This window comes from Patella vulgata, chromosome 1, assembly GCF_932274485.2.
Source record: "Patella vulgata chromosome 1, xgPatVulg1.2, whole genome shotgun sequence".
Taxonomy (NCBI): domain Eukaryota; kingdom Metazoa; phylum Mollusca; class Gastropoda; family Patellidae; genus Patella; species Patella vulgata.
Window position 1 is genome coordinate 20,448,353 of NC_065879.2, and position 20,579 is coordinate 20,468,931.

Consider the following 20,579-nt stretch of genomic DNA (forward strand, 5'->3'; position numbering starts at 1 on the left):
CGTAATTTCCCCCTTGTCAGTGGTGCAGGACAGACAGGGGACAGAGGGCCTGACAATGGACAACGTCAGAATGGACGAAAAACCTAGTTCCCATGTACACATTGGCGTGCACGTAAAATAACTCTTGGCAGTTGGAATTCGATATAAGAGAAGACTGTAGCGCCGCTGGCATGGTAAAATTTCCCTCATATCACACTGTATGGCATATGCCCCAGCTTCATTAGCCCAGTCGGAGATGAACAATAGGACGTTAAACCCCATTTCATTTCATTTGATTTATTTCAGTTGGAGCTGCAGCCCGGAAATGGGTGATAGACAGTCAATCATGTGAGCTATACATCAACACATTATTGGATTATGAAACTACTAAAGAGTATAAAGTGGATATATTAGTCTGGGACCTGGATCCTCACAATCCACGAACGACAACTCAACAAATAACCATTAATGTTCAAGATGTGAATGATAATCCACCGGTAGGTAAACACGACAGAGGGAACCTAGGATTGGCTGGCAAATGGCATTCAAGAAACGTAACTCTTATTAAAAATACAGTATTTGTTTTCCATAGAACTATTGTGTTTGATTTATTATATTCAAATTTCAGAGTTGTACGGAATATTTATTGGTTGCGCCGACGTTGTCAACAACGACGATAGGTGCGTCAATAACTAACATCAACTGTTCAGATCCAGATGTTGGTAACAGCGGCCTGGTGTCATTCCAACTCGACGGTAGGTAAACTTATTTTAATGTAAGATTTAGATAAAGAGCTGACAGTTCTGGCTATAATAGCTATATTAAAGGTGCATTTTGTAATATTTTGATAAAGAGCTGGCAGTTCTCGCTACAATAGTTATGTTAAAGGTGCATTTTGTAATATTTAGATAAAGAGCTGACGTCTCTCGCTATAATAGTTCAAAAATAGATATTGAAAATTTCATTCAAATTACTTTATTCTGAGCGAAGATTTGGCTGTTTGAAGATCTAGCTCTTGCATAAAGCATCTTTACTGTATTTCATAAGAATGCTGTAGATTGCAATGGGAGCCGTGGAGGCTCGGTAAGTAAGACGTTTGCTGGCTAACGTTGAATTCCCGTGTTCGATGAAAGTATTGTCCTAGAAAATTCAGTGATGCAGGGCGGGGTCCTGACAAGGGCAGTGCATAAAAACAGGGTCCTGTGTAGACTTTGGCGTGCGCCTAAAAGAACCCTTGACAGTTGGAACTGAATTGATGTCCAGGCAAGATTTCTGTCATATCGCAGTGTATAGCGATTTTGGTAAAGAAAAGTAGGACGTTAAACTCCAATTAATTCATTCATTCATTCATTTATCCTGTTTGTCATTTGTAAACGGGATTGACCTTTAGCATGGAACATTTGGCCGTTGCAATGGCAAAATCCACTACTATTTTAGGATTTTGTATTGATTAAAGTATATTTCAAGTTGATTGCCCTTTCAGAGTGATGGTAATTTATTTTATTGACTTTTCATAATTTCAGTTTCAAACAGTGCTACTGTTATCAATCTCTTTGATGTCGATAATACTGGAAAACTAACGCTGAAGTCAGCAATAACCGGTACCATGCCATTCTATGAAGTACTGATTAGAGTCCAAGATGCTGGTTCACCAAGTCTATTTACTCTAGTTTTGATACGAGTTGTCATTACTGACGTACCACAAGATGGCGTACAACCAGATAGTGCTTTCACAGGAGGTAAGACACCGTTTGAAATGTTCCAGAGTATGTCGTGTTTACGGTGTGAACTAGTAGCGCCGTCATCATGTTGTGTGTTTTACAGCAATGAGGGTGGCTCGGTAAGTAAGACGTTGGCGCGCTAACCTGAAAATCCCGTGTTCGGTGGGAAGGAAAGCCGAGGTCCAGTGTACACTTTGGCGTGCATTTAAAAGAACCCCTAAGTGTTGAAATAGTAGGCCGTAGCGCCACCGTCCGGGTCAAATTTCTATCATAGCACAATGTATGGCGCTTGCCCGTTTTCAATAGCCCAGTCGGTGCAAAACAGTAGGACTTTTCAAAATTTAGAAAACATAGGAATGCTACCTTGTGAAATGCCGTTTATTATAGGCACAAACAACGGCGACAAAATTCACGTTCGCCATCCACGAACGCAAACATTTTAACGATATGGCAAACATTGTCTAATTCATTTAATAACTCAGCCCTCAGATGCTCTATAGGTTCATTATGGGCTTGACATAAATGTCGAATTAATAGTTTATATAACATTTGATTAAGCCACAAAACGGCCCGCAATAGACAGATTTAGTTCATACATAATGCATCTGTAATGTTTATATTTAGAGTATTTCTACAGTGTCATATAATATATTATATACCTCAAACGGTTATATTAAGAGTAGTGTCATATTATATACCAAAACGGTTATATTTAGAGTAGTGTTAGAGTGTCATATGATATTATAAAATTCAAACGATTATATTTAGAGTAATATTATATTATATTATATTTTAGATTGTTTGACATTAATCGTTATATTAAGATTATATGATATGAACCGTTATATTTTAAATTATATGATATAAACGGTTGTATTTAGATTATATGATATAAAAGGTTGTATATTATATAAACGGTTATATTTTAGAGTATATTATATAAACCGTTATATTATTTTGATTATATAAACCGTTATATTATTCAGATTATATGATATAAACGGTTATATTTTAGATTATATTATATAAACCGTTATATTAGATTATATAATATGAACCGTTATATTAGATTATATAATATGAACCGTTATATTAGATTATATAATATGAACCGTTATATTATTTAGATTATATGATATAAACCGTTATATTTTAGTATTACCGCCACCATCACCTGAACTACCTACTCCTTTAGATACCAGAAATAAACCTGCTTTACCTCCAACAGGTAAATGAAAAACATTATCATTCCTCTCGTTTCTGACCATCGTCTCATCTGTCTTCCTGTAAATTATGTTCTCGTCTTTTTATATCACGTAACCGCGGTGGCTGAATGAGTAAAACGATGGCTCGCTAGTCTGCAGATCTGGAATTCGCTCCCGGAGAAAGGTCCTCGTGATTTTTCAGCGAGGTTACCTTATCTGTGATGCAGGACGGTGGTCCCAACAAGCAAACCTGTCTTGTTGTTTGAATGGTACGAAAATCCAAGGTCCCGTGAGAGATGGGGTTTAACGTCCACTCGGTTGGGAAGAACGCTAGATGGAAGACGGTCTAGCACAAATGACGTCATAATGTGAATTGTGGGTTAGGGTAAGGTTTAGGGCTAGGCCTAGTGTTAGGTTTAGAGCTAGCCCTGTTTACATCTTGAGACCTTGACGAAATCTGCAGCAATAACCCTAACCCACAATCCACTTATGACGACGTCATATGTACTAGACCGTCTCCGATCTAGCGTTCCCCTGAGGTTGGACAGGCGACCCTAACCCTTGTCACGTACAACTGTGGAATTGAAACTACGCCACTTAACCCTATGACAGACCTTATGATTTCAAGCGCCCTATTTAGTTGGAAAAATGTGAATATAAACTATAAATACTGATGGTTTCAGGAGCTGCCAACATACCAGTCTGTGCCTTGTATGGTTTAAATATTGTTATACCAGAAACTACGGCAGTTGGTGAGACATTGTATAATTTAGGATGTACTGATCCAGATGGCGACACTTTAACCTATTCTATAGATAAAGGAGATGGCTACAGTAAATTCGATGTTTCTACCGGATCACTGAAAGTCATAAAAGAATTTAACGCGGATTTTACATTTAAATTTTCGGTAAGTAAAAGCAGAAATTGGGAGAGATGCACATAGTATTAACGGATCTGTGCACGGCCCCGGTTTCAGGTCCCGACTGAGCAATTTCAACCGGATTTTCCGAGATGGGCGCCCTTTGTATTTTGCAGGACGCAGGCCCCATCGTATGGGAAACCAAACAGCTCTTTATTAAATGTTCTTAATTCTTAGTTTTTAATTCATAGTCCTTAATTCTTATTTCTTCATTTGTTGTCGTATTTCGACATTTGTACACTAAAACTAACATTTGTATTTTAAAATCAATATTTGTTTCACAAATCAGACATTTGCCATATCACATTGTCATATCATATAAAGATAAAATTTATTTTAATGAATCAAAAAAATAAATCTGCATTTACATTTCATCATAGACATACAACGAAAAACAAATCTCGAACATAGAGAACTTGAAAATAGAGGTGTCGTGCACATCTGTCGAGGAAGCTCATTCCATAAATATGCACCATAAACTGGTAAAGAGTATTTTCCTTACAATTTATTATATCTGGGAACCGAAAGCAATGTTTTGCCAGAGAGGAGTAGTGAATGAAAAAAGTTCACGCATTCTGCTTTGGTCCTATCAGAACAACCTAACGTGTAGTAGGGATTATTGCTCTTTTTTTGTTACAGCTGTATATCACAGTCACCGACGACAGTCCTAGTAAATTAAGTACGATGATTATCATTGGCCTGTTTGTCACCAATGCTAACGATAATACACCAGTCATAAAGAATCTACCATCCATTATTGAAGTCAGTGAAGCGAAACCATTCGGTGCTGTGATCAACAAATGTATTATAAATGACAAGGACAACAAACATGGCGACCTACCGGGACAAACTCGGGTCGGATTGGCTAATCCAAGTAAGTCAATTGAATTCTTTATTTCATTAAGACCCGTTTTCCATGTACGCGTTTTCGGGGCGTTTCCGCGCGAATTTTCGCCAACGAAAAAGTCAGTCTTATGGAATTATAACACGGCCGTTTCCATGTAGCGAGCTAAAATCCCCGAAAACGCCAACATGGGTTTAAAGGCGCTAAATCGCTAATATTTGGGACCTAGAAATTGACACAAATAGATCACAACGCATATAATAATTTAATATGAATGTATCTAAACTGATTTAATTTCAATCTATTCCGTTGTTTACCCTAATTTCAAATCAGTTATGTTCAGCGAAATACGCGAGAAGTCTCAATCGAATGACAATCTCTAGCGTCAGGTTATTCCAGTCTACACTGATAGTATTTATTGCGCATGTTCTCCAGATAAAAATATGGCGTCACCGTTTGACATGCCTTGTGGAATATGTTTAGCCTCGTTCTTCGAGTCCCTTGTTACAAATGGTACTGAAACCCATTATGGTACACGATTCGTGTACTAATGTACACATTGGCGTGCACGTGAAAAAATCCCTTGGCAGTTGGAATTCGATATAATAGTGACAATATTTCCCTCATAGCCCACTGTATGATGTATGCTCATCTCCATTAGCCCAGTCGGAGTAGAATAATAATAATAAACCCCATTTCATTTCATTTCATTTTGCCATTGTAGATGACGCTGTAACGAAGAATTTCCTGATAGACAGTGTATCGTGTAATCTCTACGTTAATACTGAACTGGACTTCGAGACTACACCTAGTTATGTATTAACTCTGCTTGCCTGGGATCTTGATCAAACCGTCCCAAAAACTGCTACCAGTACGTTTACCGTAATTGTAACAGATGCCAACGATAACGCACCGGTATGTAATAACACCTTTCTTTTATCCGCCCATCTTATTATATCGACCACTTAACAACATTTTTTTGCCATCCAACTTGTTATAACGACCACGACCTTTAATCTATACGAAGCTGTTATAGCGACCACCAAAACCCAGCTTCACACACAATCCTTCCAGCTTGTTACATCGACCAGTTTCGGACTAACTTGTTATAACGGCCACCTGACTTCACCTACCACCCATCCAACTATTTATAACCAAACCAGTTATTGATTTGTTTTTATGTCGCTAAATGCCACTTAAAGAGTTTTTTATTATCCGTTTAACTTGTTTTAACGACCACCGAGCTACACATGTCACTTAACCAACCTGTTATAACGACCACTCAATTACACTTTTATCCAACCAACTTATTATAACGATCACTCAACTTATTATAACGATCACTCAACTTCACCTAGCATCCAACCAACTTATTATAACGACAACTCGATTTCACCTTGTATCAAACCAACTTATTATAACGACCACACAACTTCAGCCAGCATTCACTCAACGGTCATTCAGATGTTAAAAATCAGTAAAAGAAGCAAACCGTATGTCGTATCCACTGACATTTGGTTTATATACTTAAAGGACAATATTGGTGCCAGTCAATATCACATATGTGATAGAACTGGTTAAACAGGTTCCAAATATTATTTTATCACAGAGATCATTGCTACGATAGATGCGTAATCAATGCTTCAACAATCGGAAGTGACGAACGCAAAAGGAAAACATGAGTTATCCCTCTATATAACTGACTGAAGTCTTGATTATCCATTTATTGATTTAATTATTTTTTCAAAAAATGTATTCCAATCCGCTAAATATCGCAGGCTAGCGATGACATCGTGGGTTGAATATGGTCTGGGTAAGAAAACTAATGTCTAGTTAATAAATTAGATAACATTTCAGGCCCAAAGACAGTTCTGCAATAGGCAGATTTGGCTCTTGCATAATGTATGTTTCAAAAAATGAATTCCAATCCGTTAAATATCGCAGGCTAACAATAGCATCGGGAGTTGATTATGGTCTGGAAACATTAATTAATGTCTTATTAATAATTTAGATAACATTTCAGGCCCAAAGACAGTTCTGCAATAGGCAGATTTGGCTCTTGCATAATGTATGTTATCGATTAGGCCTATTGATCAGTCACCCGTCTCCAACCTATGCGAGACGAAGTCCTGTCACGATATCAATCCCGAATTTATCTCTTTAAATTGAAACAGGTTTGTCAAGCAACATATCCCGCCACTCTCGCAGAAGACGCCGCCATCGACACCCTTGTGAAAACTGTTGTGTGTACTGATGCCGATACCGGGGATAACCAGAAAGTGTATTTTAAAATGGACGGTCAGTTTGTAGTTTTTTTGTATTTGGTAGAATTTGAGAGAGAGAGAGAGAGAGAGAGAGAGAGAGAGAGAGAGAGATAGGTACCTACTAACTAGAACATGGGCTCCTGGGATAGAGAAGTTAGAAGGAAATAAATGGAGTTAACTTCATTTGTTTTGATCACCCGTACATTGCTCAACAGGAACATTTCACCATCACAGTGGCGTTTCTACGACCTACTGAAAAAGCTTCGTTTACGTCTCCACGACCTCGTCATTAAATTGACTCTGGAAAAGGTTCCTTTTTGACGTGTTCATTGATGTGTAAACTGGGAAAAGAGGATTTTGGACGCTCTGAATGTATGACATGAAATGCAATGGGGTTTAACGTCCTACATTTCGTCACCAATCAGGCTAATTTAGACGGGCATACATCATACAGATTACTACGAGGGTCAATTTCCCTGACAGCGGCGATACCGGCTAGTCTTATTAACTTCCATCTGCCAAGGGTTCTAATATGTGCAGGCTAGTGTGTACACGGGACCTCGGTTTTTTGTCCCATTCGAACGACTTTACGTAGTCCTTTGCCAGACCCTTTTTTCTGCATCACATACAAGGGGGAACAACATCGGGAAATCCCGATGAACTTTCTTGGATCGAACACAAGACCCCTGTCTTACCTCATGTAGCCTCCTTATTACATGGCGGTGGTGTAGGGGGTTTCTTTTTACGAAAACGTCTATCAGCTGTTACGATTAATGTATAGTCGTTATGGTGGGACGACATAAACGATTCTAACAATGTATTATTTCTATATTTACAGAAAGTAACACGGCTCTGGTGAAGGCAAGTTTTGATGTAAGTGGCACGAGGGGTGATGTAACACTACAGGCTAGTTTAGATTACGAAACGCAGACTTCCCACGAGGTTAAAATTATCGCGTACGATGGTGGTAGTCCAAGTCTCAGTTTTACATCAACTATACAAGTTACTGTAACGGACGTGAATGACGGAACAGCAACACAGACATATTGTAAGTTGAATATTTGGGTAAGGGTTAGTACCCGTAGTATTCCGTTTTAGATTGGCCCGAAATCTGTGGGATAGATCATGTCGACCAATTGAGGAGAGTCTCACTGTGTAAGTCACGGGTGTCGTGTTCAGGGCTGATGTGTAGGTCTCGGTTTCACAAAACATTCTCAGACGTAAGTTAAGAATTAACTGCCAATCACTGTTTATCAGAAATATCTTTAATCCAGAAATTTGCAGATAGTTTCTTATTGGTGTATTTGATACATTAAAACAACAAACGTTTTATAAATGGCTATATTTTAGTTGAAATAAGGCGAAGAATTTTGAGTAAGTTCTTAACTTAAGATTCAGAATGTTTTGTGAAACCGAGGCCCGTACACCATTAATTTACCCATTCACTTTAATGTTAAATCTCTTCTCTTTGTCCGGCTCTAACCTTTTCCCACATATTCGTGGGGTGAATGCCCTCTACCACAAATTGAAATCTTGAGATACACACACCGGAAGAAGTATACTTGTAAGCAAGCAACTGTCGGTCCTACATTTCAACGTAACCAATCTCTTAACTATCTTATCCTTCCGCCTCAGAATCATCACTATTGGCCAACATTGGCATACATTGTATATTCAAATCCCTTTCGTTGATTCTACACCAAAAACGTTAACAAAAAATCGCCATGAAAAAGGGGAAAGGGGGAGAAAGACTATTAATAGGGGTTGCACTAGATTTAGTAGGAATTATTAGTGGCCCGCGTCCAACAATCGGTACACCTCGGTACCCTACATCGAATCCTCCGGATAAATCTATTTGTTAGGGTAGGCATTGGGAATAGGTCCAGGGTTCTACATTTTGAGAACTACTTTCTAAAAGCGGCAACTCTTTCTAACAGTAAACCAGCAGCCACGTCGCATTGCCGCCGAGTAATATTGAGTCGTGTGGAACATGCTAGAGTCGATTTGTAGCATATCTGACTCACGGTAAATGTTTGACACTGGTTGAGCATTATGTTTATAATTATAATCTCACTTAGCCACTGAGTCTATCACCCAGAAATTTATAGGCATAATGAACCATACTAACCTACTGTAGGAGACTCTAATTAACAGAGACTCTATATTATGATTCCCGTCTTCGAAAATGGTCTTCCAGTTATAAGATCACTTTACGAGACAAGCCCTTCCTCATCTCCAAATGACCGAGTTACGTGGTGTTCTCGTAACTCAATTTGTATTGGTATTATCAAATATGTAAATATATATTACAGCCGCTCCTACATACACGTCTAAACCGGATGTGGTGGTCAATCTCGAACAACTGGGTCCTGGTGGAGCAGCCAGTTATAAGTTTACTTGTGCTTTCCCCCTGGATACAAATCCTCTCCACTACCTGGTCAAGTGGTTTATTGATGGTTACCCAGTCTATTCAACTCCCAGGATACCCAATACAGCAGATGTTCAGGATCTGACGAAACTAACAGAGGCTAAGCTAGCGGAGCTTGGGGTCACAACTGTCGGGTTCAGTGTAAGTATACAAGTCAACATTCTGCTTTATAGAACTGACAAGGAGTAGGGTCACCTGTCCAACCTCGTGGGATTTCGCCGAATCCTCCGGTTTCTTCCCACTGCTAAAGACCCCTACTCGCAAGCGAATGTATTATTGAAATAAAATTGAACCATATGTTTGTGTCGAGTGGACGTTTAATCCCATTCCCTCTCTTAGATATGTTTAGCTATGTTTGAACAATTAACTGGTCCTCAAGCACTCCTCATCATGTTGTTGTTCTTCTTCTACGATCGACATGAAGCTTGGCATGCTTGTTCCTTGGACAATAACGCGTCGATTGACATAGACCCTACTTTTGATACGAAGTCACAATTTCAAGATGGCTGCGATGACGTCATACATAGTACTACGATGGTATTTGTTAATTGCCATGTTGTATATTGACGTTAAATATCAGATACAAATAAAATGAAATGGGGTTTAACATCCTACTTTCCTACATCAATCGGGCTAAAGAAGACTGTGCTATGGGGGACATTTTGCCAGAACAGCTGATTTTCTGCCTGCTCTTTTTTCGAATTTTTACGTGCACGCCAACATGTACACAAAACCTCGGATTTTCGTCCTATCTGAAAGACCAGACACTGTAGTGCACCGCTGTCAAGGGGAAACCGCGCCTAAAATTCCCTAGGAATTTCCTCCGTCATCACCACCATCAAACCCGGCCTTAGGCCTACTCACCGAGTCACCGCAAACCCCTTCTTCAAATAGAAGATTTATTGTCTCCCATCTAGTGTAGGCCAACATTTCAAATTTGTATTTGTTCATTTGTAGATCAAGTGTGAATTCCGTGCCAGTTTTGATATCAATTCGTTTTTAGGTGGCAATTCAACCAGTGATGACAAATTCATCGGAATCAAGGTAACACATTTGGGATACTCCTCTTTAAAGATCATTCATGAATGAGCTAAATCTGCCTTTTGCAGGGCTTTTTTCTGACTGCAAATGTTAAATAAACTTTTATCTATACATTTATTCAAATAACAAGCTCATAATTAAAGTAGCTAAGTCTATAACTCAATATCATCCAAAGTCTTCGACAATGAAAACACGAATTATTTGTCAATTTAAACCAAAATTGATGTTGTGATCTTACCGGGAAAAGATGAGCTTCTGATATCCAATATTTAAGACAAAAAAACCCCAAAACAAACGTTTTACCATCGGTACACGAATCGTGTACCATAATGCGTTTCATCGCCATTTGTAACAAGGGACTCGAAGAACGACGCTAGACATATTCCACGAGTCATGTCTAACGGTGACAATAAAATAAAACCAAGTACGAACAATCCAAACCATAAGACAGAATTCGAAGTCCTAAAAAACGTTATAGGCAAAATAGTGTATTCAAGCAAAATAGTGTAATCAGCAAATGGACTGCTCCTCGTGTACAAAATACACGACAAACAGTGGTAACAGGTGTCCGGAAGAGTAAGCTTACCCTGCCTGGCGCCACACCCGCCATAGCTGCATCCAAACTATTAGGCGAAATGTCGGTAAAATAGCGTGATTGGCCAATGAACTATCGGTATGCAAAATGCACGCGATGAACTGTGTTAACGATGTAGTAGACATTATCAGGGTGATAGTAATAGTATACGTGTCAATTAAATATATCTAGAATAAAAGCCGAGAGAGACACGTTATATTTACCAATCAAATCAATATGACGGCCATAAAACATATTCTTATTTGAAGACTTGCGTGTTGATTTTTCAATAATTATTGATTTTGATGATTACTTATTTTGTTGATTACTGATTTTAATTATGATTATTGAATTTTATTATAATTATTGATTTTTTGATCATTGATTTTGATTATTAATTTTTAATAATCAGATTATTGATTTTGATGATCTGTTTTTCTTCAGGTATTGACTAAGACCGTTAATATTAAACAAGGAGAAGAAGGTGTTATACAGATCCAGGCTACAGCACCTATTGGTTGTCAGACTGGTGGATGTAGCTATCCTCTATATACTTATATAGAACAGAATGGATTTGGCTGTTCTCTAAAAACATCACCCACAGAATCATGTGGCGTCAATATACCAGCCGCTAGCTACAGTGATGTTTATGAAGTCAAGGTGAAAGGGGGGATAACCTATCAATACGGCCGTGGAATTTCAACATCGATCCTCAAGCTACGTGCACCGGAAGTATTCGCTGATCATCCTATCTGGTCTAATTATGTCCTGGATGACGTCACGGTAAGTCATTGTAACTTTTTACTCAACATCGACCAGACAATTATTAATTTATGGCGGGGACAAATTGACGGCGCGTTATCATGGTTCATCCACTCCCAGTAGGCCGTGCATATCATATTGGATGGGCTGGCCCATTTGGTCGACCGCGGTCATCTCGGGCTTGTGGTCGCGGTTTTGATACCCTGTGTGAGCGTGGGTCGAGCCTTGTCAACCTCGTGTGTTTATTTTGTGTACTTGTGTGTTTAACCTGTGTACTTCGGTTTTCTCACACAGACAGAACACATATTTGCACATGCGCCGACTATAAAGGATTGCGATGTCACCTTCGGTGGAATCGGACGTTAAACCCGGTGAACAATAAACACCAACACATTCATTATATGATAGACGGTGGTATTGAAGGCCCAATCTCTTAGAGAAGTAATTTAGCGACCTAAAGTCTAAACATGACATATTATTTGTTGTTCTTTTCTCGCTAAAGGTGAATATTGAACAGAACACGGCCTTGATTGAAGGCTCGAAATGTGCAGCCTTCGTTGATCCTCGAATTGTGACCTTTGATAGAGGGTAAGTTATAACAATATTAGATAGAGGTCATCATTAATTACAAAATTTTAAAGATGACATTTTGATAGAGTCTGATAGACGATAGTTACTAATTACAGAGCACGATAGACACTAGTTACTAATAACAAAGTAAGACGATCGTTACTAATTACAGAGTGTGACGATCGTTACTAATTACAGAGTCTGACGATAGTTACTAATTACAGAGCATGGTAAACAATAGTTACTAATTACAGAGCCTGACGATAGTTACTAATTACAGAACCTGAAGATAGTTGCTAATTACATATTTTGATAGGAGGCATTTACTAATACAGAGTTTGATAGACAGAAATGAAATGAAATGGGGTTTAACGTCCTACTGTTCTGCTCCTAAACTGTTCTAATGAAGACGGGCATACGCCATACAGTGTGCTATAAGGGAAATTTTGCCCGGGCAGCGGCACTACGGCCTACTCTTATATCGAATTCCAACTGCCAAGGGATCTTTTACGTGCACGCCAATGTGTACACGGGACCTCGGTTTTTCGTCCCATCCGAACGACTAGACAGCTGTCAGGCCCTCCGTCCTCCATCACTGACAAGGGAAAACCACGCTGGAAAATCTGGATGAACTTTCTCGGCCAATGCAGGGATCGAACACCCGACTTCCAGGCTAGCGAGCCAGCGTCTTACCCACTTAGCCACGTGATCTCCCTGTTTGATAGACGATAGTTACTAATTACATATTCTTATAGATGATAGTTACTAATTACAGATTTTGATAGGAGGCATTTACTTATTACCGAGTTTGGTAAACGATATTTAATATTTACAGAGTTTTATAGACAATAGTTTATAATTTACAGACACCGGGGATAAGTACTAATTACAGAATCTGACGATAGTTACTAATTACAGAGTATGACGATAGTTAATAATTACAGAGTCTGACGATAGTTACTAATTACCTAGTCTGATAGATGTTAATTACTGATGGGCTACGTTTAACGCTAACTTTTGTTTACAGCATTTGGTTATTTGTTTACTAACTGAGGAGAGGGTAACGATTAACCAGTACATTTAATAGAGAGATATTATAGATTTATTACTAATATAATATTTAAATGGCCACAAAATGTTAATTATAAGGCAACGGGTCAATTTTTAATATGAATAACAGGAATTTGTTGATTGTAACTTTGTTTTTCCGTTGGTTTATAGTACCGTCTTGTAATTGATATGTAATTGATAACTATGCAGTAAATATCTGTTTGTGTTGCGTTTGTTTTGATTGATATCGTGTTTGTCATCAATTTCAGATTACTAGATTTACAAGTTATGGGAACTTACACTCTATATAAGCGTGGGGATCAAGAGGTAGGGCACAGTCTTTCACTCCCTAACATTGAAGAATACAATTAAAACCCCTCCAACTGTTTTGAATTCAGATGTATTCAAACATAGTTGTATATATTATAGATTTAGATCAAGGCGTATCAATGTGATGTTGGCTGTAATGAATGGCGTGTATGTGGTGTATTAACACGTGGTTATGTTGATCGTAATGCATGGTGTGAATGTGGTGTATTAACACGTGGTTATGGGATCTTAATGCATGGTGTATGTGCTGTATTAACACGTGGTTATGTTGATCGTAATGCATGGTGTGTATTGGTCTATATATTAACACGTGGTTATGTTGACCGTAATGCATAACGTGTATGTATATATATGTTATGTTGACGGTATGCCGTGTATGTGTATATATTAACACGTTGTTTTAATTATATTTTAGATTCAGATCCAGACGTATCAATGTGATGCTGATCTTAGTGCATGGTGTGTATGTGGTGTAGCTATACGTGCTGGTCGAGATGTTTATCTCATGAACAAATGTGGACTGGAATTCCATGACCTCAGATACTCATACTGTGAAGAGACTTCCAGTGATGTGCTCAAAGTTGAAAAATTTGAAACCTTGTATCAGGTATTTGTATATTTCCATCGAATATTTTATATTAACAAGCCAACAGTGAGGCTGGTGTTCCCAGCCGGAATCCCAAAATGAATATAAAGAGAGGGAGAGGGGGGAAGAAATGAGGTTTAATGTCCGCTCGACACAAACTAGGTCATTTCGGGACTAACATATGGTTCAATTTTATTTCAATAATTCGCTTGCGCGTAGGGGCATTTAGCAGTGACAGGAAACGGAGCACCCGGAGGTTGGACAGGCGACCCTACTCCTTGTCACGTACATCAGGTGAATCGAAACCACGCCAGTTGACTCAATGACAAATCTTATGATACAACGTGCATGTGCTAACCATTCGGTCATCCAACTCCTAAAAATGAATAGATGGCACATATTAATTAATTGGACAGGCGAATTTAGTGATTGGATTTTGGACCTAGCCTCGATCATCGTTACTGAAGTCGGTACGGTAAAAACATAGTCTCGATTATCTACTTTTTGATTTAATCATCAATGAGCGTTAAGGAGCAAATCGGGTTCTAATCCAGTAAATATCGCAGGCTAGCTATGACATCTAGAGTTGATTATGATCTGGATTAGTTAATTAATGTCTAATTAATAATTCAGATAACATTTCAGACCCAAAGAAAGACCTGCAATTGGCAGATTAAGCTCTTGCATAATGTATGTTTAATTAGAACCAAAGTTATCGTTTCCCAAAGTATCAACTAAGCAAAGTGCTTATCTGATTTTTATCTGTGCTTAGCCTGAGCAGAAAATGTTCATCTTCGACCTCCATCATTGCATTCACCTAATAAACACCTGCACCAACTTTAAAATGCTACCTTAAAGGCTAAATACCACTCTTGTTGTAACTGAATAATATATCCCAATCTTTATTCTGATCAACAAATTGTACCATTTTACAATATTCCAATTAATTGGTGATATAAATTTCATCTTAACACACCTGATTTAAAAAATTCTAAAAATTCAACTAAATGATTTGAAAAGCCTAACGTAAACCATTTCAAATGTGACTTGGATTTTAAAATATTTTCGAACCCTCTGGACAAGTAAAACAGACAGGGCCCAGACAAAACCCTCCCCGTCACGTACAATCTTGACATCAAAACCACGCCACTTGACTCAACGACAGACCTTATGATCTAACAAAATACAACATAAACACAGGCGCAGGTATACTGGTGGTATGACGATGTAAGGTAGATGGATTATAACATATTATTTCAAAGATAAACACTTGTTTCAAATTTGCATCAACGGGGATATTGAAGAAGGACTTGCTCCATGTAGTCTTTTAAGTGATAAGAAATTATTGCAAAATTTTTTCAGCATAAAAAATAAAAAAACCCAAAATATTAGCATTAGTAAATTTGTTAAGATACACAAAACATGATAGACTGTTTGAGAAAATATCCGAACGGGTATCGCCCCATTTAAAATTGTAAACCCTCTTGCCTGACCGTGGGTATTCATTTTACATCATATACGACTCGTTGAGAAAATATCCAAAACAATTTGTACTATATCGGGGGTTGGGTATCGTCTCATTAGACCCCATCTCCTCCCTGCCCAGCATCTGTATCCACCACTGTACCTGTTAGCCTAATTGATTTCTCTATAATTGCAGGTATATCTACCCACCGGTACACGAGTCAAGGTGTTTATGAGACCAGATAATATGAACGTATTTATTTATCCTTCTGTCATGGATATTGGTGTATCACGTGGTTTGTGTGGTAATTTGTCTGGTAACTCTAAAGATGATCTCATTCTTAGAAATGGAGTCCAATCTGTGGAAACAGTCTCGCGTGCCAGATTTGAACCCGCTCCTGCTTTCTTCAACTCATGGAGGTATGTCATACCTTGTTATTAAATATTCAATGATTTTGTCGAAAATGGAGTTTAACGTCCTACTATTTTGCACCATCTGGGATAATGAAGACGGGAAATTTTCCCTGCACGACAATTGAATTCCAATTGTCAAGTTTTTTTTAGCGTGAACTACAAAGTGTCCACGGGACCAGGGTTATTTGTGTCATCCGAACGATTATACACGTTTCTGTAGCGCTATAGAAGACAGTTTATTATTATTATTCGAGGTCGCGGTGGCTCAGTGAGTGAGACACTGGCTCGTTATCCAGGATGTCTCGGATTCGTTCCCGGAATAGGTCGAGAAAATTCCACAGGTGCAGGACGGAGGGCAAGGAGAGTATCTAGCCGTTCGGATGGGCCAAAACCGAGGTCCACTGCACACTGTGGTGTGCAGGTAAAAGACCCCTTGACCGCTGGAATTCGAAATTAGAGCAAACTTTAGAGCCACTGTCCCAGCAAAATACCCCTCATTCAAAGTACACTTTATGGCATATGCACATCTCATTAGCCCAGCAGACAGAACAGAAAGTGGGGGGGAGGACGTTAAATCCTATTTCATTTCATATTATTATTATTATTATTATTTTGAATGTGTCTTGAGGTGAAAGTTGATTATTATTGTTATTATTTATATTATTATTATTATCTTTATATTTATATTCAGTGTGGCTTCAGGTGATAGTTTATAATTATTATTACTATTTCAGTGTGTTTTCAGGTGATAGTTTATCATTATTATTACTATGTCAGTGTGTCTTCAGGTGATAGTTTATCATTATTATTACTATTTCAGTACATCTACGGATGATAGTTTATTATTATTATTACTATTTTAGCGTCTCAGCAGGTGACAGTTTATTCGCAGAGAACTATGGCAGTCTGACTGGTTACACGGGAGGAGCGTTCGCCTATAATCCCGACTCTTACCAATGTCAACCACTAACTACCCCCGTGACAGGACAAACTGGTCCTGTCAGTAGTACAGCTTGTAATCTATTCTCTAACGTTAACCGGGTTGTCAGGGACGAACTGTATATTCCCGTCGAGAAAAGGAATTGCGGGTCTGGTGGTAGTGCGCGAAAAAAGAGATCGGCACCAATTTATACTGGCGAGGAGAATAGTGAAAAGATAACGTTGTCCAGGCGTAAACGGGTAAGTTTTGTACTTTGAGAAGACTCAAGTTTTGTCAGCCTCGGATCCAAGAATATCCAAGCGTGTTTGTGTGGTATTATTTTGATTGTTCTTAAATTGGCGGAGGTTGAGGCTTTTTTAATAGGCATCGCCCCCAAAAGCAACACGGAATGAAAATGAAATGAAATGGGGTTTAAGGTCCCACTGTTATGCTCCTACTGGACTTATGAAGACGGACATTCGCCATGTAGTGTGCTAGGATGGAAATATTGCCCGTGCAACGACGCTACTGCCTACTTTTATTTCGAATTCCAACTGTCACGGGTTCTTTTAGGTGCACACCAATGTGCACACGGGACCCCGGCTTTTCGTCCCATGCGAACGACTTTAAGTTGTCCTTTCCCATGCCCTCTGCCCTGCACCAATGTCAAGGGCGAACCACGCAAGGAAATCCCGCTGAATTTTCTCGACCAACCCCGGGACCGAACACGGAGCCTACATGTTCGTGAGCCAATGTCTTACTCGCCGAGCCACCGCGGCTCCCTACAGACAGAACCATGTGTTTTACTTATTATTGTTTTCTTCTTCTTCCTGCAGAATGTGGAGTGGAAGAATGGCTGGACACTCGAATCTACTGAGAAATATTGTAATGAGCTGTTTAATACGTCGTCTATGGTGTCCCTATGTAAAGATCTTTCATTGGTTGATGTATATAGTGCTAAGGTTGCATGTATCATGGATATTCAGGTATTAGCACATCCGTTCTAATTATAACCATACCGACAATATATTCACTGTGTATACAACATTACACTAACCATAAAGCCGATATATCTATCTCTCGACATGATTATAATTCAATCGCCGTGGATTTTAAAGACAGGGTGGTGTTGGGTTCACAGACAGTATACGTCAGAACAGTTTAACTTTCTATGGCCTACACTATATGAAGATCTGACAAGTTGTACTCGGAGATCGTGTCAGTGGTCGTACGAGCGGCTTTTGACCCTATGACTTCAGAAATTGATTAATCAATCAGCGTTGGCGTTTACCCACAGATCGGTGCATGACACGCCATGAAGTCGCCGTAACAGACTGTTTCATTGGCTTATCCCTCATTTTAACCAAAACGCAGATAATATAACAACTCTTCCAGATCCTAGTGTAGTAAAGACAAGTAAAACGAAATTTTGAACTATAAAAATCAGATTGATTGATGGTCTACATGTATCTTAGTCGACATATAAGTGATCATGAACATAAAAATGAATAAGCTGTGTCCATGCACATGCCATCGTTTACCTTCAAAGGACGGTCGATAATTTATTTGGAAGTAGTAAAGACAAACTATTCAAACACGTGTGTTGCTGTTGCTAAGATACAAACATTTATAGTTAATGTAAGCATGCGCAGTGGGCACGTACAGCTGGAGCCCGGATCCATTCATTTGATTTTATTATTGTTTATTGTTTCCATATTTCTGAAGCAATGGATCGAGAAATCCCCGGCCATTGTTGGATTGACTTCTGACACTTGGGCTTTTGCGGGAGCGTGTTAAACAGCAACATGACAGCCCTTAGTTTAATCTCGGGTCTTCCCTGAAACTTTGGACAATGTTTTAAGGTATTCAAACCGTGAAAGTATTGTTCGTCTCCAAACAGTATTGGTTACATTGTATCTGTTTTGATAGCCTCGTTTGTCACGCAATTAGTTTTTCTGCAATATTCTGCTATGCACTGGTTAATAGGCGTAAATTTCGTGAGGCATGACGTAACGTTATGTAAATATATTTGGTCCAATTTGGAACGCTGTTTAAAGCCTAATGAAATTGTTGCGCAGTTAGCTTTTGGCTGTTAATCGGACTATTGACCAGTCATAATTTTGAACAGAAATTTGCTTCCATTACAGCAGTGTTAAGTGGGATTTGGTCTAATCATAGGAAACACTGCGAGGAGTATGATTGTTTGGGGTGTCTGTGTCTATTGTGTCCTGTCCTTTTATGTCAGTAGTTTCCAACCTCTTGTTGGTTGCGACCCTATTTCAGAAACCACCATCTGTTCTCGACCCCTTGAAGAACAAAGTCACCTTTTACTATGAAACATCATCATTATTTATAGATCCAAAGGTTGTAATGAGAGACTGAGGAAACAAATCGTAAGCGTGAGAGAGGAAAGACGATTGGCAGTGTGACATGAGGTGTAGAGATCAGAGATTTATATGCGTTTCATGAAAACACCATTTTTAAAAAAAACTTTCAGAATAGTCCACCACGACCCGACGAAAGGTGTTCTGAGATCCCAGGAATTATGCGTTGTGTGCCCAAACCCCCGCAATTACAATTACAATTACAATTATGGTTGGTTTATAATGGATGTAGTATATTTAGTATACGGTATTTGCATATGCTATTTTTGAAACTCTGATGGTACCCTCTTACATGTTTTTCAGTTAACTGGCAACAACACGTTCTCTCTAGCTGCCATGAGCAGTATCAGAAGTCAGTGTGTCCATGAACTCAACTCTAATGAAACGTTCTTTGTTCCTGCTATCCCGGGTCAACCACCTATTTATGACCTCATCTCTGCTGTCACGTGTCCAGGAGAATGTACTCAGCAAGGTTCCTGTATTGATGGTAAATAACAAATACTTGAATAAGTTTGAAGACGGAAATATTTCAGTATGAATGTTGATGCCTTGTGTTGGTCAGTTTTGTTGTTAACAGTGATGCTTGTTTTAAAATAATATACGAGGTGTACGGGATAATGAAAAACACAACACAATTTGTACACACTTTTTGTCGACAGGTGTTCTCCTTATCGTTATCAAGAAGACAAAAAAGAAAATAATAAAGAAGGCAGGCATACCCCATATAGTGTGCTATCAACAGAATTTTGAGTTTTCTGCTTTGTCTTCATCGAATTCCCAATGTCATGGGTTCTTTTAAGTGCACGCCAGTGTGTTCACGCGACCTCGGGTCTTTCGTCCCATATAGACGATTTGGTGATCGTCCATGCCATCCTCTCTGTCCTGCACCGCTGACCAGGGGAACAACATCATTGGTGTTAATCTTGTGGTCGACACCAGGATCCAATCCGGTTTTTCCTGGTTAGTGAGCCAGTGCCTTACGCACTGAGCTAGCGCGGTCCCGTTACTAATCAATATTCCTGTGCTGCGCCAGTCATTCGCTCATCCGTTATTGAAATAATTTGTATGATATTGCGCTATCATTGATCTATCAAAATATTATAACAGTCAGCTTACTCAGTCACG

General features: G+C 38.9%; 1 protein-coding gene across 2 annotated transcripts in view; it reads left to right on the forward strand.

Moving 5' to 3' along the window:
• LOC126816364 (uncharacterized) overlaps nucleotides 1–20,579 on the forward strand; it is a 44,611-nt gene that overhangs the window by 18,816 nt on the left and 5,216 nt on the right. For both annotated transcript variants that reach the window (XM_056100746.1, XM_050542831.2), the window contains 19 exons: nucleotides 286–476; nucleotides 608–734; nucleotides 1,503–1,718; nucleotides 2,857–2,928; nucleotides 3,589–3,812; nucleotides 4,464–4,698; nucleotides 5,393–5,583; nucleotides 6,843–6,966; nucleotides 7,771–7,980; nucleotides 9,245–9,501; nucleotides 10,318–10,404; nucleotides 11,420–11,758; nucleotides 12,240–12,325; nucleotides 13,627–13,684; nucleotides 14,103–14,294; nucleotides 15,934–16,157; nucleotides 17,015–17,330; nucleotides 17,907–18,056; nucleotides 19,758–19,941. In XM_056100746.1, the coding sequence (XP_055956721.1) occupies nucleotides 286–476; nucleotides 608–734; nucleotides 1,503–1,718; nucleotides 2,857–2,928; nucleotides 3,589–3,812; nucleotides 4,464–4,698; nucleotides 5,393–5,583; nucleotides 6,843–6,966; nucleotides 7,771–7,980; nucleotides 9,245–9,501; nucleotides 10,318–10,404; nucleotides 11,420–11,758; nucleotides 12,240–12,325; nucleotides 13,627–13,684; nucleotides 14,103–14,294; nucleotides 15,934–16,157; nucleotides 17,015–17,330; nucleotides 17,907–18,056; nucleotides 19,758–19,941 (3,483 nt within the window). The remainder of the gene's footprint in view (nucleotides 1–285; nucleotides 477–607; nucleotides 735–1,502; nucleotides 1,719–2,856; nucleotides 2,929–3,588; nucleotides 3,813–4,463; nucleotides 4,699–5,392; nucleotides 5,584–6,842; nucleotides 6,967–7,770; nucleotides 7,981–9,244; nucleotides 9,502–10,317; nucleotides 10,405–11,419; nucleotides 11,759–12,239; nucleotides 12,326–13,626; nucleotides 13,685–14,102; nucleotides 14,295–15,933; nucleotides 16,158–17,014; nucleotides 17,331–17,906; nucleotides 18,057–19,757; nucleotides 19,942–20,579) is intronic.